Source organism: Aaosphaeria arxii, assembly GCF_010015735.1.
Source record: "Aaosphaeria arxii CBS 175.79 unplaced genomic scaffold BU24scaffold_13, whole genome shotgun sequence".
NCBI classification, from domain to species: domain Eukaryota; kingdom Fungi; phylum Ascomycota; class Dothideomycetes; order Pleosporales; genus Aaosphaeria; species Aaosphaeria arxii.
The window spans coordinates 623559-645756 of NW_022983486.1; the positions used below are offsets into that span (position 1 = coordinate 623559).

Sequence of the window (22198 nt, forward strand, 5' to 3'; positions counted from 1 at the left end):
GTCGATGTCGATGATCGTTGCGCGTTTTCGAATTGGGACAGAACTAAATGAAGACATTCGTTGGCAAAGACTCCACATGGGATCGATTGCTCAGGCTGGTCTTGTGGATGCCAAAGGTGTCGACTTGTAATTATCGCGACCGGTGATTGAGGGGTGCATTGTTTCAGCAGATGTTGTACATACATGTACATACACATAGTAATTACATACATATCTACCCCAAATAGGCACGTACCTGAGTTGGCAGTCCAATCCATTGAGCCAGAAACAACAAATGACCGACCAAAAGTGGACATCGTCTGATATCCGCTCCACCTGCCAGCCTGCCAGCCTCTCCAGTCGGACATTTGATGCAGTTAGCCGTGTCCACCTCAACCGACGCTGACATGCGCGCGCGCATGCGCACATACGGGCGTGTTGATCACTCAATCATCTTTCGAACCATCGTCGACGAAATACATGGTATACTCGGCTCGCTTGCGCAATCCAGTCGCTACCGCTTTACCAGTCCGGGGCATATCCACAATGCCAACTCACATCGCTCACTCGCGATGTATGTGGGCATTGCAAGGAGGTTCCTGGCATGCTCCGTCCAACGAGATGGCAATTCCCCGCTGTCGAAAAGGGATCTCTTTCTCAACAAACAGATTGCGATCATGTCACTGGCCGATGCACTATATGTCGGTATGGGGTTTGGGGTTTAACCCCGTGCCCGACTCGTCGACACCGGTGGTCGCTTGCGCGTCTGTCGTCCATTGCATCTGCACGCAAGCTGCAGCTCTAATGCATTGCAGCCTCACCGGTGAAGGTGGTGAACAGCTAGCTGATGAAGCAGACGGCCGGCGCGTGTACTTGTCTTCATCTATCCACGTCTGCATTCTCTTGATTACTCGTGCTTCTCTAGACCTTGTTACGGAGATAATATGCCAATTATGTTACAATTGATAGGTTGAGAATCGTGATGCCAAAGGGAAATACACAAGCGAGTTACATCCATGCATTCTCATACTATTCGGGTAAAGCATGTGAAAAGCACTGACAACTCGAGAGTCGAAAGGGCAGGGCTGTGCCTGTTTCGAACAGTGGCAGAAAGGCGCTCTTCCATTGGACAGCGCCAGACACTTTGTACTCGCATACAACACCATGTTTGAATATCAAGTATCCCGCTATCATACAATCAAAACAATTAGGGGGGTATGTGAGGCTGTGACAAGAAACACAACCACTCAGGGAACCCGGCCTGAGGCACACGTCCCGTATCTGGCTAATGATGAATTTCGCGGTCACACGTGATGGACTATAACTTCAAGGATGGGATGTGGCTTGCAAGCTGAAGGTCTTAATTGAAATTACTTCATATTACCAAAAAGCGTACCACCAACAACATTCCAATAATTCACAGCCACAGGACTACTTCGGCCAGACCGATTGCTACAGATGAGGAAATGATCGGCCGTACCTGGGTGGGTTGACAGTTTGGGGGCCGTTCGCACGTGAGCCAGCCCTATCAATTTCCCTCCCCCGAGCCGTAGTTCTAATATTAGCCCCCAAACCTTCCTCCATCCAGATTCTGCGCCTCTTTCTCGCATGTTTCGCATTCCAACCAACTTTCTGATCTTTTGGAGTTGCTCAGGGAATGGGACGAATGGCATACGTTCTTTCTGCCGGTTCAGCCCCCCAGCAAACGCGTCACTAAGGCCTTTACGGCTCTTGTTCCTGCTTTTTTGTTGAACCTTGTTTTTTTTGGTTCCAACAAGGTCCACCAGCCAGCCGGAAAAGATGTGTGCAGATGTGGTTTAGCGGACCATCTATCGTGGCCTCAGGCGTGCTCGTTCGCACAGGTCGTAGTCGGCGATTATGTCGTAGAGAAGCTACTTGTATCACCAGCAGACAAAGCTCCTAGTTGACTGACCTGTTTTACGCCAACACCATATGGCAATTTGCGACGACTAAGACACATCAAACGAGCATTGATTCCCGTCGTCAGGTAATGACGTCTGAACGCAACTCCAATTTCCGAAGCTGAACGCTGGAAGAGACATCTAGAATTGATCGCATCACGGGATTCGGACTGGATTACGGCGTCGCAACGACGACATGTGCGCTCAACGGTGAACAGCTACCTACCTACTTGTCCAACTAATTATAGCTCCATACCCGAAGAATCCAAAAGCTACTCCCCACGAACCGCCATACCTTCAATCAACACCACCCCGACATTCACAACCTCAACCTCCCGCTTGTGAACCGGACCACCCCTTCAACAAACCAAGCATCACTTCACCGCAACATTTCCATTCATGCTGACCATACTCCCCATCCCCTCCGCAACGCATCACCCCAGGGCGCCTATACCCCCCTCCCAAACCCCCCCGTTTCGCATCTCTTGCGCCCGATCTCCCTCGCACATCTCGCACCAGAAAACCCCTCGCACCACCACTCGATAGGCCACGATACCCTCCCGTCCCGTTAGCGAGGACGCAGTCTCGCGCGTCGCGCGTGGTGTCTATGTTTGGCTCGCAAGCGCGGTCATGCGTTTTTTTCTTCTCCACCTCTCTGCATATGTAGGTGTGTTTCAAACACACACACACACACCAGGATGTGAATCTTTTTTATCTTTTCGTCCTTCATTTTTGTGTGTGTAGATGGACAGAGGGACGGTTTTGATTGACGGGCGCTTGTAGGTTTTGCTGGTGGTGGACTAGGCGCTTTGGTGGGTGGGAGGGAGTGGGGAGGTGTTGCGGCACAGCAGGTTGGAGGAAGGGTTTGATGCTAAATTTGCATTTGGGAGTTAGTTGGCTTTCGTGGCTGTGGGAATTGGTGTTGGGGTGATTGTGTTGATGGTTGTTCGTGGAGGCTAATTCATGTATACAGGAATAGTGTATATTGGTGGAGGTAATCTGTGGAGTTTCTGCACATGGTGTGTTAGACTACGCAATGTCATGGACTGGTGAAACAGTGCAAACTGAGGCTCGGCTAAGATGGCGTAAAGTTGATGGCATCCAGTGTGTTTTTACTTGGAAAGGACTGTGATTACCTCTACATTAGACATTTTTCAATTGAAGGTTCAAAATGCCATAAACTAAAGGTCACATACTTTAGTGGAAAGTGCATGTCTATGAATATTGTATTGTATTATGCTACCCGCTAAGACATGTGGAAGCTGATCTATAACATAGAGGTGGAGTAGGTAATGTGTATGATGTTCTGGAGAATCGAAATTCTAATGACTTCGCTACAGATGTGCCCGAGCTGATCATTGGCGGCATATATGGGAGGAGTCACCCAGAGTTCCAGAGTTCTTGCACATGCTACTGACATGACGTGCACACCTTGAGCTCACCTTGAGCTGAACTGGTATTTGAAAGCTCCTCTTGCAGAGATGGTTCTATATCCGTGATGTTCGTCATGGCTTCTCGTTACTGTGGTACGGGATATTAGAGGTATGTGATGACAGCTATCGGCAGGATATTGCACGATACGAACTTGCGACCCACAGAAACAGGCGTTGACAATTGTAAGATCTCCGAGGGACATGACTTAGGAGACCACTTGCTATAGTTCTTCGTTAAATCGCATCTCGTAGTGTGAGGAGGGATCTGTATAGTTCATGTCAGTACGAAAAGTTGCAGTTCCTGTTCGGCTGCACTTACTCTTTGGGCGGCGAGCCGGTGTGCTGACACTGTTGTTTGAACCTTTTGTCTTTGGAGTATTGCGTTGGCGCTTCTGAGAGGCCTCACCAATGGTTCTGGGCAGCACTGATTTCAAGGGAGGGTTCCTTTTTGAACGAGGCTGAGCCTCCGCATCTGACGGATTCTTACGCTTCAATTCTAAACCATGCCCATGGGCAGGTATGGGATCATTGATAGGGGAAGAAGACTTCATGATGCTCCCACGATGCTTTGTTGTTGTGTCCTCTTGCAAAGACGCTTTCGGGTGGCGAGGAACCATCCGGGATGCGGTATTGGCACGCATTGCCAATTGTCCATCGCTTCGCTCGGTATGAAGACTAATTCCCTGCTGATAGCTACGAGCCATTGTGGAGTGGTTGTTCCCAGACCGTGGCGAATGGATGATTCCTTGACTTTGGGAGAATATCTCTTGGAGTTGGTCCGAGCTACAACTTGATAGCTGTGAACAGGATGAAGAGGGCTCTTGGGTTTGTGACTTCTCATCGGCGTTCTGTGCTCCTGATACAGGGGGCGTATCAAACAACTGTGTCTCTGGAACACAGCTTGCAGACCGGTTTCGAACAGGACTGTCAGTTTGACTTGGAATACCGGAGCGGGCATTTGGAGTGACAGGGTTTGATGCACTCTGCATTGCTTCTAGCAGCCGTTCCAGCATATCAAGACCTTCGGATAAGGATAGACTTGTCAACCTCGACCGTAGTTGTGGACTGGTAATGCCGAGAAAGCTGGTATTATATTTGGCCAGCAGCTCCGTCAGCTTTGTTCGGTTCACCTCCTCCAATTGGCTCTTCTTCTCTTCGAGTGTCGTGATGCGATCCAGAAAGCCGCGCCTTTCGACTTCAAATTTCTCTTCAAGTCCAGCAGACTGGATTTGTTTTATGCGTGAGGAATACTCCTCAGCAAGGCGAGACATATCGTCTAGGTCGTTCTCCACTTTGCTCAACTTTAATGCCATGCTTTCTTTGTCATCGCGAGCACTCTTAAGATTCGTGTTAAGACTATGCTTTTCCTGTCGCATGCGTTGCAACGAATCCTGTGTCTTTTGACAAATCCTGTCCTTCTCGTCTCTTTCTTGGTTGGCCCGATGAACCTTGTTGGCCCATTCAGCCTCACGGTCTTCCAAGATTCTGCTGTGGCTTTTGTTAAGCTTTTCAAGTTGAGCCTTGATATTGGCTTCGGTTTGCTGCGACCAAGTCAGCTACGAGTCTATCGAACTGTTTCAAGCGGATGACTGACCTCCTTAGCCTGCTCAGTCTCCCCAAGCTTTTCGTAAAGCCTCTCCAGTTCAAGCTTAGTCTCTGACGATGCTGCGTTCTCTCGACCTGATTGTTCATTCAGTGATGCTATAGTCGCCTCCAGTTTCTGAATGTGCCCTTCATGTTCAGACTTGGTTTTCTCCAACTGGATAATTTCCTCCCCAAATTTGTCGCATTGGCCTTTCTGCGTCGCCAGCTGGTGGTTGAGCTGCTCATTTGCTTGTTGAAGCATCTGAGATTCGGTTTTGATCTTATTGAAATCTAACAAGTCGTTCTTCAGGTCCTCGAAGCTGTCCTTCACAAGGCCGCGGGTATTTTCAACAGCAGAGACATGGTCGCCACCCGAAACATGTAGGGAGTCGAGTTTCGTATGAATGCTGTTCGATAGTCTTGAGCTTAGTTGTCCATAAAAGCCGAATGTACTTACCTTTGATGGACTTTCTCCAACATTCCCTCGGCCGACTGCAAGTCTCTCAGACTAAGCAAAGGTCTTGTTCGGAAAGCGTCAAGTGCCTCGAGCAACGATTTCGCAGTATCAGCACAGGAGGCTGTTTCTACTGAAGATTGCAATTTGTCAAGCTTCTCGGACAATCTTCGACCTTCTTTTCCGACGCCAGCCTGGATCGTATGAAGCTGGGTGCGAACACGCTCCTCGAGCTGTGCATATTTCTCCTTCCCAGCTACCAATTGTGTTTTACCATGATTGAGGTTGGAGATGAGCCTGAAGAGCGTGTTGCGACATTCCTTCAACCCAAATCGCATTCTTGTTTGGTACGGAAGAATGAACTTGATATAATCATCTTTCAGCTCGTGCAGCTGGTGGCTTCTGACGAGAATGCTCTCGGTATGTTCGTTTGCTACCGTCAGAAATTGCTCCACGATCTGACGATTATCGATACCCAGTTGGCGAAAATCTGATGCCATGCCTTCTGTCAAGTTCCGCAGTTTTGTCAACACCCTCTGCCGTCGTTCCTTTTGTGCATCTGCAGTATTTTTGGCCTCTTGTAACGCCGCAATGCTTTTCTCCTGGGTTTTTATGGTAAGTTGAAGCGCGTCAATCTCTTTGGCCTGGTGATCAATGCTTTTTTCCTGAGCTTTGATAGTTACTCGAGTCGCATTATTCTCCATGGCCTGGTGATCAATGCTTTTCGCCTGAGCTTCAACAGTAACCCGAAGTGCATCAATCTCTTTGGCCTGATGATCAATGACTTTTTGTTGTGTTGATTCATGTATGCTTAGGTAGGCAAGGAAAGATTGTTGGGGACCATCCAGAGATGCAAAGGGGTGCTTTTTCTTGGGATGCGATGAGGCGATTTGAGAACGAGAGATAGGATTGCGTTTTGGTTTACCTATCCGACCTGGCGAAGCTTGTGAAGATACCCGATGCAGAAATTGATCATGCACGTCCAATTTTGATCGCTCATCAGAAGTAGTGGCCTTTTGGGGGTCTGAATTGGAATCAAGCTCTACGCTGGTGTTCATAGACTGGCTAGGCGGTTCGTCTGATCCAGCCTGTACAGCCCGCAATTCTACGGTATCGCCGTTTTGATGGCTGAAGCATTTAGAACAAGAGCTTTGGGTGATTCATGGATGGCATTACTTACTGCGGGGTATCTGGAGATCCACGGCTGCCGCGGGGCACATCATGATTATCTTCTTCACTCAAGTGTGATGTAGACTGTGCATCATCTGGACGAGGATCGGCGGTGATATTGCTGCGACTAAGACCCTCGGCCTTGTCATTGACCATGTTCTCACATTCCACGGACAACAAGGCAGTGCCCGGTTTCTGCACGGTGGTATCGCCTTTATGGGTAGTATTCTCGACAGTAGTGCCGCTACGTCTAAAGGGTATTCCCTTCGCGGGCCTTCGACGCTGCTTCGAACGCTCCTTGCGGCTTCTTTTGTGCTCTAGTCTCTTATCGCCTGGCACAGTGGGCTCGAGCGGTGTACAGTTGGTATCTGCAGATGAAAGCAATTCTCGATAGGATTGACGATCCTTTTTCGGGTGACTCGGGGAACTATATAAATCAGCAGCTGTGACGTGGTCTAGATGCCATGGAAACTTACACCTCTTTTGTTGTTTCTGGAGATTGAGTAGTTGTATCTATCACAACTTGTATAGCCTCCAAAGTCGGCTCAGCTCCACGGGCTTCTGTGCGGTGGACATCGTCGAGTATGCCCGTAATTTCGATACACGGCTCCGTCACAGGCCCCAATTCAACTTTGATATCAGGACAAGGCTTAAGATTCTCCGACGACTCTGTTATGGAGTGAGGCTTTGACGACTTTGGTTCTGTGAAGGAGTTGGCATCAGAAACTGATTGAACCACAGAAAGTGGTCCCGCAAGCTTGTCCGCGTGCATCGGTCTTTTCGGTGGCACTGGCTCAATATCTTTGAAAGATTCCTTCGCTGCAGATGATCGTGGCAGTGGTTTAAACGCAAAAGTGTTCGGACGACTAGCCTTTGCGACCTCTGGTTTCTGAATCCAAGGGATGGGTTCGACCACGTTGAGGGCTGAAGTTCCACTTCTAGCCGAGTTCTTATCGAGAAAGGCGGCTGTTGTAGGGCTCTCTGGTACCATGCTGCTACCCATCTGATCATGATCTTCTGCAGTATCGATCACTGCAGCTGACTCTTGAGTTTCGGGGATGATGATATCCTCAACGGATGCTTCGGGCTGATATTCATGTCTGAGACGGGATGGTACTGTGGGTTGCCTCCCCACGAGGACTCCAGAAGAAGCCATGAGGCTTTCAGTCTGCATGCTCGAAATTCTCTCGAGGGCTAGCAGGTAAACGAAACGGAAGAAGGTGAAGGTGAACGATGTAGTGAAATTCGAGATGGGTGGAGGGAGATTGGTTTCTGAGGGAGGCCATGTTCAAATTTCAGGTGGACGGTGGGTGACGGTGAGTGCCTTCCATTTCCATAGATAGCATGTTGGGGCAAGGGCGATTTGCTCTGATGACTGCTTCCGGCAAAACCAACTATGCACAGCATCTCTGGAGATAGGTCCACCATGATTGCAATGAACATTTAGTGTATATCCTACAAGTTCATCCTCATATTCGTAAGTGCAAGGAACAGGGAAAAGGTTAAGTGAAAGCCATGTCAGGCTTAGGCGTTCTGTGGATTTATTTTCGCACGTGTAAGTGTAGGGAAGGAGAGGTAGACTGCATGATACTTCCTGGTTAAGCCGCAAGTTTACACTTCGAACAGCAACAATGAATCTGGCTTGAGGCAAAGATCTTTGACAAATTCCTTAAGAAATTCCTACACGGGTTTGCGGTTGCTTGTGGGGGGGGAAGCGGTCGAAGAGTATCACGTGACGAGAAGGTCGTTTGCCACACGGAGCCTACTGACCGCCTCATCATTCAAGTATTTCCGCCAGATATTGGTCGGAGCACTCTTGAATCGTCAGACGATAGATCAGAGAGAACAAGCATGCGCATGTGGAGCATCAACCATGCAGAGTGCAGGTCAGAACAGAGAGATAGATGACGCCTAGGGCTTGGGAGGTATTGGTGTTCTGGGCGCTTATGACCGAGATTATGATACATGGTTGACCATATTTTCGAATGCAGTTTATTAAAGGATTGACAAGATTTGTGTCGTTTGGGCGAGCGATCAAACATTTACGAAGTGCAGTCTTCGTTGTGACCTATAGCGACAGTGGGCTTGCCTTGAACTCCAAAAAGGTAAGACGTGTGCGGGTTAGTGTGCAGGATAGCGAGACGGCAGGAGTTTAAGAGCATTTGGGCAAACAGCGGGATGGTAGCGATCCGGCGGTCGATAGGGATCAATTATCAAAGTAGTGGCAGATAGTCAGTATCTATATATCTATATATATAAAGTATATGAAAATCGGACGGTTTAACAGAAGAATCGTACGTCTCCTGCATTCACAGGATATGCCCGGCGCTTGCAGAGACCTGGGCTTCACGGGGTCAGCCAATCAGCATCGTGGATTGCGTTCCTCCGGTTGCACTATCACCCGGACCCTGAACATGCACAACCACTCATCAACTCGCCTCCATGTTTACAACCGCTCCAATGCACTCACATCCTCGTTTCTTCGCCAATCGTACCCACCATTCGCTCAAAGTCCCTCCGTTTTTGCCATGCTCTGCGCCAAATCAGGACGCGCCTGCTCACAAGGCTGCTGTTCGGGCCCCCCTTGCTCGTCACAATGCACTATCCTACCTGTAACCGCCGGTTCTGACCTGTAGCGGGGTCTTGGTGATGGCCAATGTGATGAGGAATTCTCACATCGGGCACGCAATATAGACCTGATGGTCTGCTGTCCGAATCCTGTAGACTGATATTCTGCCTGTAAGACCGACCGACTTCTGTGCCTCTTTGCATCTACCCACGGATTGCGCCTGATACTCGCACCACCTCGCCGCAATCTAAAACGCAAAGGTAGATACCGATCTACCATCATGTTGGTGTCTCCCCTCTTCTACGCACTGCTGTCGTCCTTTGTGTTTGCGAATCGGGCGGCAGCATCTGTTCTCACCGCTCGAGTGCCTGTCGAAACCAACTATCAAGGATACAATGGAGGTGTCGACAATCCACAGGACCCCAGTGAAGCGGGAGCAGAAGGGGCATCCAAGGGAGCCTTCAACATTTCCAAAGGCGGCTTGATCGCCATCATTGTCGTCGCTGTCCTGGTGGCCGTCGCTGGAGGTAAATAACAATTGCGAATCCATACGGGAATGCCTCACTGACTTGTCCTTCAGGTGCCTCTGCGGTCCTCTTTTGGCTTGCGAAGAAACGACAATGGGATGTTAGACAATCCCTACGCAGGGCTTCTCGTCGCCTTACTGGCCGTGGTGATGTCCCCAAACGTCCAAACCGTCGAACTGGTGTCCGTCTTGATTCTCCCCCTCCATCCAAGGCCAATCGATCTCCCCGCGACATCGAGAAAGGGCTCCCAGCATCTTCTCAGCAGGGCAGGACAACTACGACAATCACTAGCCAATTCGACGTTGAGACTCCCACTTCTAAAGGCTGGAAGGCGCAAGTGATAGGCGGGAAGAAGTAGAGCTGAGCGACCATCCCCGTCACGTACCGTCCGTTAACAGACGTCGCTTGTCTGTCCAGGCACAAGATGTTGCCTTCCTCAACTGCAAGGAGAATTCCACTGGAGCATGCTTCTCCATGAAGCCAATCCAGAATCCAGCTTCGGGCCTTCCATTGGCCGCCCCACGACGTCAACGTTGGTCGTCGATATGCTGAGCATGGCAGTCCTGGCCCAACGGCCGAGACTGATCTGATTTTCGAGTTCATTTCGTTATCCTTTTCCTTTCTTTCTTTCGAATTGTCCTTGTAATCGTATATATATACCCAGCCATGCTAGCGCGATGCTGTCCTGGACAGCACAACCAATCGCACGAGTCTAGGTAGACTCTAAGCAATACCACATCGATTAGTTGCCTTTGGCATCTGCGATGTGCTAGGCAGCGCAAGACTGCCATAAGACTAAATATATCAAATGTTCGTCTCAAGGACTTCTCTATGTCTGGTGATGTGTGTAATGAATCTCCACTACTTAGTCTCGATAGACACTTGCCATGTTCACCTTTTTATTAACCTTCACTAATACATTTACCACGAAATCTACTTTCACCACCATGTTCACCACCAGGTTCACCCTACTTACTAGGAAACTACCAAAACTACTTACTATAACACAGCATATACAAGTACAGTATCCTTCCTACTGGTTCACTATACTTCTCCTAATCTATGTTATACACACTGCCGTCCATAGCTGCAGATTTATCTACTAATATCAACCCTATAAGAACATGCATAAAGAATAACAATCTCTTACATACTATAAACACAATCTTTAAAATCTGTTATGTTCCCTCTAGGTAGCTATAAAGTATGATGTAGCATCTTAGAAGTGACTCTATATGCTCTGTCCCATCCTATATCAGAATGACCAACTTCACTTTCACTGAAGCTCGAACCCACACCTTAATGTCCATCTTCCCCTTCGCTTCCACTTTCACCGTCACTTTCACTAAAGCTCAAACTAACTCCCTCACTCACTTACTAACTCGCTGCCAACATGCCCACCATCCACCCACCACAACCCGCCATCACCTTCACCTCAACCCACCTCACCAAACCCCCAATACCACTCCAACAGCAAACAGAAGACAATACAAACACTTCCACGATTCTACCAGCCACACTTCAAACACCATCACCGCCATCACAATCCACACCAGCCAGCCAGCCAGTATCGTACACCTCACCCACCCACCATCCCATTCCCTAAACCCCAACATTCCAATGTCACTTAAACAACATCCTAACTTCTAAACACCCTTTCCAAGCACAAAACTAAACACCCAAAACAGCCCAGGCCCTCCAACTCAACTCAAGCACACACCTTCGACCCAAATCAAATCAACAGATAAGCAAGCAAGCATCATGACCACACCATCGCCGTCACCGCCGCACACGCCCCGCGAACCCACCGCCGACCCCACAACTGCCCCGACGCCAGCCTACTTCTCCATCGCGCTGGCGTTGTACCTCGCAGCTATAGCGCTCACGTTCACGTGGTCGATGTTTCCGCGGAGCGAGTGGGTGACGGGGGTTAATGTGTGGATGGCTGGGGGGCGTAGACGGGGACGGGTTGTGGAGAGGGAGGTTGAGGTGGAAGTGGAGGTGGAGGTGGAGGGGGATGCGAAGAAGAGGAAGAGGAAGAGGGAGACGGTTTGGCCGTCTGAGGAGGAGGTTGAGGAGATTGGGATTGAGCTTGAGGTTTTGGGGGAAGGGGAGGGGGAGGGGGGTGGGAAGGAGAGGGTTGGTAGTATGGTTGTGGAGGTGGGGGAGGAGAGGGTGGACAGTTGGGGGGGGACGGTGATGGGTTGTGAGGACGAGTGGAGGGTTTGATGAGGTTCCTGTCTTGTCAGGTCTGTTATTTGAGAGGCATTACGTTTGGAGCAACCAAGTCTCTTAGTCCAAGGTAGCCGGTGCTTGGGAACATCTACAGTCACGATAAGTTTCAGTCGCTCAACATCACGTTTTATGCAGGGTACACGAGGTGGTCGACAGAGACCTGCAATGATTATATTGGAGGAGTTGGGCTCTGACTTTGAGTCCGCGCAGGTGCACCGCTTGATATCGGCTCTGCCCCCTCTTCGCCTTCATGCGATGCTCCTTCATCTTCTGCCTCGCTTTCGTCCAGCTGTTGTTCAGCGGCGAGCATACGCTTGATCTTTCGGATAAGGATAAGATCCTCGATCAGATCCGAAGCGGAGATCATCTTTCACTTCATTAGCATACACATGGCAGGAAAGACAGCAAGCCTATACTCACCTGGTCACAACCTGGCACCGGACACTGCATGACCTTCTGGCCGGCACTGTTCTTGATGGTAGAGCGACGAATATACTGCAGCACGGCATTCTTCTCGAAGGTATGCGGGCACTTCGTCGAAGAAAACGGGTGTTCGAACTGCCGGAAAGTGATTGGACAGCGCGTGCTGATGGTTGCTTTGTCTATGACAATATCATCGTCGTCGTCCAAATCCGTCCTTACAACAGTGATGCCAGGAGCCGGCGCTCCATTCTCGGTGAACCAGGAATCTGGATGCGCCAAAGGCGGTCCATCTTCACCAAATCTTGCGTCGTGCACCATGCGCTTGAACCCGATGTAGTCGTTATGCTTGCTGTACCGTGCGTTGTGCGGCAGAGACTGATACTCTAGCTTTTGCTTCTCCAGCTGGTTGGTAAACATCTCGCTGGGGCCAGTAAGAGCCGCTCTCGCCTGTGTCAAGGGCGTTGGTCCAGGAGTTGGCTGATCCGCTTCATCATCATCCTCTTCACCATCAACGACCCTTCTCGCTCTGTGCCGTGATTGCGTTCCCCCTTGTTGCTGGCTCATCTGTGTATTATACTCCTCCTGTATCCGCCGTGTGCCATTACTCCGAACCCAGTTCAGCGCAGTGCCGATTCTCTCATTTGCTTCCCCGGTATCAATCACAGACCGCATGCTCTCTTCCAAGCGCGTGGTCTGCTTATCTACTTTCTCCTCCAGCTCCGCCAACTTCTGCTCCACCTCTTCCTGTTCTTCAACTGCCTTCCCTTGCTCCCACTTCTTCCGCCGCCGTGCTACGTATTCCTGGTGCTCCTTCAGTGCATCATTAATGGACCCCGCAGATTCGGTTATAAGCTTCGCGGCCCGCTGCTGATGCTCCCGGAGCATGCTCGCCGTCCGGCCATTATACACCTCCTGCAATTTCGCCTGCGCCTGCTCGTCGAGCGGATGTGAGGGTTTCCGGTAGGGCGGCAGCTCGTCCCCGCGAGACTGGGTGCGTTCTTGAGAAGCCGTGGGTGGTGCGGCGGTGGATTGCCGGTGCGAGGATGGGCCGCCGGCCGTACTTCTAAGTCGTGTGGTCATCTTCTAATGTTGGGGCGATCGTGGATTGTAGGATTTGGTGGACATTTTCTGGCCGGTGGATATCTTGCTTCATTGTCGCGTGGGGAGACGCGACTTGCACTTTTAGCGTGATTCTGTGTCACGTGCGCGTGGTTGCGCCCACCAAAGGTAAAGTGTGGGGTTCTAAATTGAATCGCGGTCTAAGCTGGAGGATTTCGTACGACTCAAACTTTCACCATGGGCTTTTACTTTTCTGCGCCGCTCAGATTCGAAATATCTAGCATCAGACGTAATTCACAAGAGCAATACTGTACAATTGGAATGTTAACCTTGAAAAGTCTGATCACTCTGATATCACCAATTCCGAATCGCTACAGCGATGTTCACATCTTCGAAGCAATAGACTAATTTCGTTCCGTATCATTTCATTTCGACAATCGTAGCGTTGGTATGAACTCAATGTTAAATGGAGACAGATAATAAGAATAGGGTACAACCCGGTGCGCCGACCATGGTATGTACGAGTAGCGCCACGGACGCCGGTAACGATTTCCAAATCGCAAAATAGGGCCCACGACGACAAGACATGTGAAAGATATAAGAAAAATCAAGACGACAACCCCAAAGTTTTCATCCAACCGTCCCGGATCGTCTATCCTCGCAAATCCTTCTTGTTTCGCCAGGCTCCGCGACGAGCATATTAAAGGCTGAGAAAACGATTCGGCTGGCTCACTTGGTGATGAAGCCAAGGTAGTCCGCGACGATGAGCGTCACCATGCTATGGATTGGTTAGCTTTTTTTTTTCAAAAAGGTGGAGGGGTTATCGGGATCAATTGCTTACGCGTGTGGTGCGATTCTCACGTAATAGGTACCGAAACCTCTGTAAAATCGCAAGAGACCCTCATCCTTGGCGACCTGCTTAAAGCAATCGAACATGCCCTTGTATGGCAATGTGCCGTCGGGGGCGCGGGTCTGCTTCTGCAACCTCGTCTTGACGAAGTCGAAAGGAAGGGAGAAGAACGAAGCGAAGAAACCGGCGACGGCGCTGGCGGTCAGTGTCTGTGATCGCGAGGAAAGAGAAGTGCCCTTGAGTTGATTCTTTGCCTCGGAGAAGAAAGCGAGTTGGCCGAAGTTGAGTGCCATTGCGCGGACGACGGTCGGGTAGCAGCCAGCCCATAGTCGGAGAACGCCCTCGTTCTTGGATATCCGGGTAAGGGCGTCGATGACGGAGGTGTAATTGGCTCGTTGGGCGACAGGCTTCAGACCGTCCGATTGCATGCGGATGAGTGCCAGATCTGCAGGATTTCCGACCACGGCTGCCAAACCTCCTGCGGCGAGACCAGCACCAGCCCGCTCCTTGAAGCCGATCTTCTGGCCTTTGCTCTCTGCCGAGATTGTGAGCCTCTTCATGAATGTGTCGAAGAAGCCTAATCGTGCAGTGGTGTACACGGCTTGCCTAAGGATACCTGCACTAAGACCCGTGTACAGGTCCAGAACCTTGCCAGAAGCCACAATGTCCCGGAAGACGGTGACTGGTGTTGGCTTGGGACCAGTCTTGACACCCTCGCCGGCGAGCTGTAAGCGGACCTTGATCATGTCCACAGGCTGGATGACGGTTGTAGCAGTCATGCCAGCAATGCCACCATTGATGAACGGCAATGCAGCACGCATGAATGGGGTGTGTAACAGGTCAGCAGTTGCCCGCTTGGGATTCTCTGCAGCAGTCTTGACGGCAGACGATGCGTCCGAGAGGACGGACTCTGAGGTCTGCTTTGCATTCTCGACAACGCGCGAGGTAGGCATCTTGAATGTTGCTGACATGGTTCGTTAGAGACAATCGAAAAGAGAGGAGGTTGTGTGAATGATCAATCAAAGAGGAAGAGAAGGGGGAATAGAGAGAGATATAGAGAAGATATAAATGGGGCAAAATGTAGGTGTGAATGCACTGACGCAAGATACATTCAAACAGAGAGGTAGTGAATATGTATCCAAGTACACCACTGGGACTCGCACGGATAAGGCTCGACTAGGACTTGCGGGGAATCAAAGTGCGCTGGGGTTGCATAACAATGCAATAATAATGAATAGTGGGCAAATTCAAAGAGGATTCTTGTGAGATTCACTATTCGTGGCTTGTTGTTGTCTGCAATTGGGCGGCGGAATACATCAGAGTGTACGGTATAAGCCGCGGCCGTGGAGGGTGAATTTGGTTGATATACGCTCGGAAATGCATTTTGGGACACATCTGCTTGGAGGAACGGCCACAGCATTGTCGCGGGCGGCTCGGCGGAGCTCCGAGTCAACCCGCGACTATGATTATTGCGAATGCGGCGCGGAGGATTGGGACTTCTTTTTTTTGGGTTCGGAGGGAAGAGAGGCCAACGGGCGAAGGAAGAAAAATAATAGTAAGGAAAGAAACGTTGGATTGCATACATTACCTGACTGGTCACTGGCTGAGACGTAGGAGGAGGTCTGATTCGTGCCAAGCCGAGTGGACACTCTCTCAGTAGTCTCTAGTAGTCCCTTGAGTACGAGTGGGCGGCGGCGACGGAAATGGGCTGGAGCTGGAGAAGGTGGAGTAGGTACAGTACTGTACGGTACCTGTCCCGGGTGGGGCAAGGCAGGGCAGACAGTAGGGAAAATGGTAGAGGTAGACACGATACAGAGGCTGGACGAACAGAGGAAACGCACACCAAACACAACGTGCAATAAGACCGATGTCGCCCTCGCTGATCGCTGGCCGCTTGTCGCTATTCTCGTAAAGTGGAGGAAGGGCAAACAGAGGTGGGATGTCTCGACACTGGAATCAAACGTGTGCGGAATGGAAACGTCTCGTACTCGATAGTTACGATGCCTTGCGTCTCGTCTACCACGGTACCAAGCGACAAGTTGTTTCAAAGCAGTGGTAGAGTAGTTATGAATAATGAAGTAGGTATCTAGCAGGAGAGAACAAAGAGATTGGAAGAGGAGGAGGAACAAGTATTAGAGAAGTCGTGTTCCCGTTCGACCTCTTGGACCCCTTCTACCTAAAGCACATGAACTTCCCCTCTCGGTGTGACGCTGGTTGGTCGAGCCATCTGCTTCCCCGCACACAAAGAAATGCGCTGGGATAGTCACGTAGTGTAGCATGACACACATGGGAGCCGGCCTGCGATGATGAACTCTCTCTCAAGCTCGCTCAAAGCACGAGGTAAGCCATGCCTCAGTGCGGACAAGGGAATGGCTGGGCTGTGGCTCAATTGCCAATGGCGTCCACAACAGTAGTGACCGACAAGACATGCCATGTCCGACTTTGTTCAAAGTAACCCGATACATGTGTCTATCACGATGAAGGGAAGGAAACTTGTCCAGACATGACAGTGCACCGCTGTTCTCTCTCTCGGCCCAACAGCATCATCATGCATGCGCATCAATATGGAGGATGCTGCTGAGACGCCACGACTTTGATGCCCAGCTTACTGTCGCGTGTCGTCAGAGATACGCACTGCCTACCTGCACCTACGAGGAACTGTGTACACTACAGTAGACTGTGTGCGTGGGAGTTACCCAATACTAAGTAGCTGGATGTACTCCTCACCCTACAGTTACACGCATCTTAAACCAATTAAGGAATTAATTCACCGAGTCTGGGTTGTCGCTCTCTCTTTCCCCTCCATCAATCATCCGCTCTCTGTTAAGGCATAGCTATTAGTTGTAGACAATACCCCGACCAACAGCGATGCGGGCAATGTAAGCGGGCACATGGGGTATTCTGGCTGCTTGCGGGCCTGCGGATCCGGTTCGCCGTGTGTTTGACGATGACGTAGCCAATAATTCTCCCTTCCTACAGCAAACAACCATCAACACACAATCATCACTACTTTTTGGTATCCAGTGGTCCAACAGGCAGGCAATAATCGTTGATAATAACCTAGTACCTAGGTACAGTTTCAAGGCACACAAGCCAGCCATGTGAGGATCCAGGGCCCGGGCCGCACCTATCAAGTGAATGAATTGGCTGCCCTACACTGTACACTGGAGAGTGCATACGAGTACAATCTAACACGTTATCGCTGTAGACCTATTTCGCACGCCTTGCAATGACCAGTGATCTGCTGGCGTTTGAAGGCATGAACGCCTGTTCTGTTCACCTTGCCTCTGCCTCAACCTCAACACCACCACCACAATGCTCTAACAATCCCAACAGCGCTGTACAATACCGACCATTGGCCATTTACGACCATCTACAACCGAATCCATCCGGCCGCATCTGCATTATTCTTGTTCGGCCAACCAGGAATTTAAGGAATGTTCTCCTCTCCGAAAATACGGATATTACATGTACCTTTCGTTGCATCAGCCTCAGCTCAGCAATCATCTCGAACCCGACTTCATCACCCTCCAAAGGCTTACGTCGGCACAAAGGCCATTGACCATCTCAAAAATATGTAAAATGCAGCGGGCGAAGTTAAGGAAATTTTTCCGACGACCGCAAAGGGTTAATACTGAAAGGACTGTCCGTTGTTGGAGCTCCTCCCGCCGCGCTTCGCTCGCTACCCATCCATCTTTTCCTCACCGGCAGGTCGGGAGGTAGTAAGGGGGTTCGATCGATTCAACAAAGCCCAAGACTGACAACCATCGCACTCAACGAAACCGATACTCCATGTCTGCAAGTACATTCTGGACACCCAACTGCCTCCATCATCTCCCCCACAAACATTCCGAAATGCTGTGCCGGCTGTAGTTGTTCTCCTGTTCTCCTACGGATATCCGCGGCCGAGAGGCCGAGAGAATCGCTACGCTGAAGAGCTTCAAATGTAATTTCCTGCCACAGGATGCGACGGTAAGGATGGCAGAGAATATCGGCACATACTGAGCAGCGATGATGATGTCGTCTTGAGCGCTGTTCAACGGCCGCGGTGTTCCCTGGCAGACGCAGGATGGATGCAAATATTCAGAGCATCACAACACTTTTCTCCAGCGGAGTATGTATGGATTGGGCCAGCTTCAGGATATTAATTCCTCACATACATGCTCCGCCTTGAGGCACAGTCTCTTGTCGTCTAAAGAAGCAATGAGGCTCTCATGCGCTCATGGCATGGTTAACGGCCCACCGGACCCATGAATTGCCTCCTATCAGAGTACACAGTGACCACACGACCATGGACTGCAGCAGTGCATCTGATCGCGACCTGCTCCCCCGAAATCCTCAATTCGCATGCTTTCTTTCAAACTCGTAGCTTCCTACGGTGCCATATGTTTTGATGGTCACATTAGATCCTTCACCGCCGTCGACTTACAAAGCTTTATGCTGGCGAATTGATCACTTCACGCTCACCGCGTCCAGCTGTTATCTTCAAGCCATGTTGTGGCGTACAATTTTACGTATGTACATCTGAACTCTGGTTCGGACATATTTTGGAAAACAGACGGTGAGTCTGCTGAGTGGCTTGAGATATTCACTCCGATCAGCGCTGCGACGTGGTACCGAAGCCCGAGTCCCGATTGCTCATGGTGAGATTATACACATGAATTTTAGAAGAACCTATGTGGACTGATGATGTTTTCGAATGAAACATTGACTGAGTTTTCAACATACGGTCGGATCAAACAAGCGCTACATACCTACGGATCAGAATCATGGAATGTGTCTCAATAACTGTATCATTGCGTGATAGGGCACAGTTTCTAAGTTTGTATGTCTTTGAAGATGTATGTGCATCATAACATAACATTGTTCTTGCTTGAAACTGTCGCAATCAATGTCCTGCTCCCATAAAATTCTGGGCCGTTGACTTGTGGCAGTCAATGTTCGGTGGAGTCCACGTGCCCTTTGATTGGGTGGCCAAGTGTGTGATCTACCATGGGAGACCTAGGAAATCGATGTGCCCGTGCTCTGTTAATGGATAATTCATTAGAGACGAAACATCTGACACTGTTTACTTTAACATCGTTTCCTCACGCCGTCCAAATCGATACCACTTGCAAATGCATTCGGATCATGTCTTCAAAATATCGAATATGTACACCTGATATGGCGAGTCGCACCCATGTGGTTAGTTACAATACAGAGGCTTGGCATTTTGACGTCACGCACACAACATCGTTCAGCACTGTTGCGCGAACCTCGTATCCATAGACAGCAGCCATGCAGTTCGTCCTCTGGCTGTCTTCATATCCCTCAATTCTACATATCTCGATATCACTCGAGTTGACATGATGGCCATTTGACCAGAATCTAACAATTTCTTCAAACCTTTCTGCAACACGTTGCTTTCTCCACGCGGCACATCCAAGCCATGGAAACTGCAGAGGAGCGCAAGCTGCCACATCTACCCAATCGCAAGTCAGGGGCCAAGCCCACAAAGCAATCTTCATCAAGTTCAAGATGGTACACTGGCACCGGTGCCTTTGCTGCTGCCCTCGTTCTCATCACCGCCGTGTTTAGGCCAACGCGCTGGCTGATCGCGGGGGCTCCAGTCCTGTCCTACTCTCTCGTTCTTGGTGAATATCATGGCCACCGTGTCGTGCCTTTTCTCCCACTATGGACCATCATATCGACACTCAACCTTGCATATGTCATTGCTTCGACGTCCTGGCTCCTCTATTGGGTTTTCGCAGGTCTCTGTTACCCCGCAATTGTCCTGACCTGTCTGTTCCAATTCGATGCTGCTGCGAGATTCGCCCGCAAGACGCTTCGGGGGACACTGCTCCGGGACTTGCATTTTATCAAGGATAAAGTTGCTTTCTTCGATCTCCCCGCCTTGGAAATCGATGGCGATGTCCAGGGGCTCTTTTCCATACGCGGGGTCACTCTTTCGCTCTCCACGTTGACCCTGGTCGCCCACGGCGTGGAGGTGGGCATCAAGCTTTCTGAGGATATGGAACTCGCCATACAGACGGACGAAGTGACGGTATCGCTGCTGAGAGAAATCGTAGTCGATGATGTTTACGCTAATGTCAAGGGAGGAGATTGGGAAATGACATTCGGATCTTTGAAGCCGGACTCGATCCAAAGCGACGACGATTCTTTCATGGTGAAAGACACAGCAATATTAAGAGCGGCATCAGCGCCTCTCGATGGGAAACGCGCGGCACATGTTGGGCTTGCCGAGGCAATGACAGGAGGTGATCCTCCAGAAGAGGCTCCAGATGCTGGGTCGGCTTTCCAATCAGTGAAGAAGCTCTCTCCGGACGAAAACGAGGCCAGCCACCAATATAATGAGATCATAAAGCATATCCAGGATACCAGCGAGATAAAACTGGCCATTGATGACCTGAAGCGCAACAGCAAAAAGAACGAGAACGATAACGGGCTAGATATGGAGAATGAGGACGACCTTCGAGCCGCAATATGCGCCCACATCCACAGTCGCCCCTCGATCCCTCACCCACCTCAACGTTCTATCCGACTCTCCACCCTGAAAAAGACTAACTACCCAGGAGTCAAGAAGTTCTTACACAGGCTGCCGCTTCTCTATCGATTGCTCCTCAACCCCATCTGCTACTTCCACCCAGTCAGTTTCAAATCGATAACCGCCGCCGGATCCGGGAAATGGTTCGTGAGCCTAATGGACCAGTACCTCTTCAAGCACTACTCGACCCAGGACCCCGACGTCCGCCGCCTCAAAGCCCGCATATCCGCCTGGCTCGCCGACGCCAACTTCGCCGTCGGCCTGAAATCCATGCGCGGCACCGCGCAGTTCCCCATCAACACCAACTACGACATAGAAACGCACTACAAGATCGGCGACATCATGGCGCACCGCGTCCTCCCAGGGTCTGTCGACCTGAAACAAGTCGTCTCGCTCGCCGGCGCCGACGCCACGCTCTCCATCCCCACCTACATGTTCCCGCACCACGAGCACATCATGCCGTCCCAGCCCACCGAGTTCGAAGAGCTCGAGATGGAGCAGGCCGCGAAGGACGCGGAGGGCACCCCCCGCGAAGTCCAGGCGCAGACGGCGCTCGACCAGCTCCGCAAGGACGAGGCGAACTTGCAGATCTCGGCGCACGTCCACCTGCCCGCGCGCTTCCACCAGGACCTGCTCAATTTCATCGCCGCGCTCGTCAAGGCGACCAAGGTTATCGAGACGGACAAGGACTTCGAGGAGGCGAAGACACTCCGCGAACTCAAGCGCGTCACTACGGATCTCGCTGGAAAGCGCCTCTCCGGTGAGCTCTCAGACAGCGAGGCAAGCAGCATCGCGTCCGCGGCGACGGGGAGTGGCATGTCGGGCTCGACGATCGGCCCCGTCGCGGAGGACAAGGGGTTCAGGAATTTCCTGAGGAAGGTGGACACGGGGTTCAAGGAGGCGGGCGTCAAGACGAGGGACGGCATGCGCAAGGCTGGCGTTAGCACCGTGAGCGCCATGGCGAACGACCGCTGGATCGCGAAGCTCGTCGGCAAGGTCACGAGGAAGCTGGAGAAGGCCCAGGGCGATATAGGGTACTCTGGGAAGATCCCCGTCAGCCTCCAGAAACAGCGCGAGAAGTCGGAGGACGAGAGTAAACTCCTGCCTTGAGCGTTTTTTCGTTTTGATTTGTAGTAGTCTACGTAGCGAGAAGAGCGAGAATTGAGATACCCTTTTACCCATGATATCAACAGCAGACAATCGAAGAACAAAAAAAACACTTGAACCCCGTGATGTATAACCATATTGTGTCTATTATATGTGTAAAATTCAGTTAAAGATACATGCCACATCATAATTCAATTCAAATAATATCAGATCAGATCACACAAGTACATCTCCCAGGCGTTCTTCTAGAAAGAAAGAAAGAAAGAAAGAAAGAAAGAAAGAAAGAAAGAAAGAAAGAAAGAAAGAAAGAAAGAAAGAAAGAAAGAAAGAAAGAAAGAAAGA

The 22198-nt window shown here is 50.5% G+C and overlaps 9 protein-coding genes across 9 annotated transcripts in view; 6 read left to right on the forward strand and 3 right to left on the reverse strand.

The window, feature by feature from the left end:
* The first annotated feature begins 281 nt into the window (after nt 1-281).
* Nucleotides 282-726, forward strand: BU24DRAFT_428474 (uncharacterized protein). The gene has a single exon (XM_033529489.1). The coding sequence runs from the start codon at nt 351-353 to the stop codon at nt 702-704; it is 354 nt and encodes a 117-aa protein (XP_033377920.1). The 5' UTR covers nt 282-350; the 3' UTR covers nt 705-726.
* Nucleotides 727-3140: 2414 nt separating this feature from the next.
* BU24DRAFT_497177 (uncharacterized protein) lies at nt 3141-7698 on the reverse strand (the record flags this gene model as incomplete). The annotated part of the gene is made up of 6 exons (XM_033534245.1): nt 3141-3599; nt 3654-4875; nt 4929-5325; nt 5376-6500; nt 6553-6969; nt 7019-7698. The coding sequence occupies 6 exons, from the start codon at nt 7696-7698 to the stop codon at nt 3556-3558; spliced, it is 3885 nt and encodes a 1294-aa protein (XP_033377921.1). The 3' UTR covers nt 3141-3555.
* Nucleotides 7699-8986: 1288 nt separating this feature from the next.
* On the forward strand, nt 8987-10454 carry BU24DRAFT_380079 (uncharacterized protein). The gene is made up of 2 exons (XM_033524711.1): nt 8987-9638; nt 9692-10454. The coding sequence occupies exons 1-2, from the start codon at nt 9392-9394 to the stop codon at nt 9994-9996; spliced, it is 552 nt and encodes a 183-aa protein (XP_033377922.1). The 5' UTR covers nt 8987-9391; the 3' UTR covers nt 9997-10454.
* Nucleotides 10455-11399: 945 nt separating this feature from the next.
* Nucleotides 11400-11867, forward strand: BU24DRAFT_467942 (uncharacterized protein; the record flags this gene model as incomplete). Its single annotated transcript, XM_033532487.1, has 1 exon — nt 11400-11867. The coding sequence occupies one exon, from the start codon at nt 11400-11402 to the stop codon at nt 11865-11867; it is 468 nt and encodes a 155-aa protein (XP_033377923.1).
* Nucleotides 11868-12026: 159 nt separating this feature from the next.
* On the reverse strand, nt 12027-13427 carry BU24DRAFT_428476 (uncharacterized protein). The gene is made up of 2 exons (XM_033529490.1): nt 12294-13427; nt 12027-12240 (listed from the first exon to the last, which is right to left on the reverse strand). Exons 1-2 carry the CDS (start codon nt 13374-13376, stop codon nt 12043-12045), a joined length of 1281 nt encoding a protein of 426 aa, XP_033377924.1. The 5' UTR covers nt 13377-13427; the 3' UTR covers nt 12027-12042.
* Nucleotides 13428-14084: 657 nt separating this feature from the next.
* Nucleotides 14085-15176, reverse strand: BU24DRAFT_437190 (mitochondrial carrier; the record flags this gene model as incomplete). Its single annotated transcript, XM_033530196.1, has 2 exons — nt 14085-14133; nt 14197-15176. 2 exons carry the CDS (start codon nt 15174-15176, stop codon nt 14085-14087), a joined length of 1029 nt encoding a protein of 342 aa, XP_033377925.1.
* A 270-nt stretch (nt 15177-15446) lies between these two features.
* Nucleotides 15447-15822, forward strand: BU24DRAFT_428480 (uncharacterized protein; the record flags this gene model as incomplete). The annotated part of the gene is made up of 1 exon (XM_033529491.1): nt 15447-15822. Exon 1 carries the CDS (start codon nt 15583-15585, stop codon nt 15817-15819), a length of 237 nt encoding a protein of 78 aa, XP_033377926.1. The 5' UTR covers nt 15447-15582.
* Nucleotides 15823-19270: 3448 nt separating this feature from the next.
* BU24DRAFT_428482 (uncharacterized protein) lies at nt 19271-21930 on the forward strand. The gene has a single exon (XM_033529492.1). It carries the CDS (start codon nt 19634-19636, stop codon nt 21857-21859), a length of 2226 nt encoding a protein of 741 aa, XP_033377927.1. The 5' UTR covers nt 19271-19633; the 3' UTR covers nt 21860-21930.
* Nucleotides 21931-21946: 16 nt separating this feature from the next.
* BU24DRAFT_78864 (uncharacterized protein) overlaps nt 21947-22198 on the forward strand; it is a 453-nt gene continuing 201 nt past the window's right edge. The window contains exon 1 of the mRNA XM_033534637.1: nt 21947-22123. Within this exon, the coding sequence (XP_033377928.1) occupies nt 22033-22123 (91 nt within the window). The 5' untranslated portion in view covers nt 21947-22032. The remainder of the gene's footprint in view (nt 22124-22198) is intronic.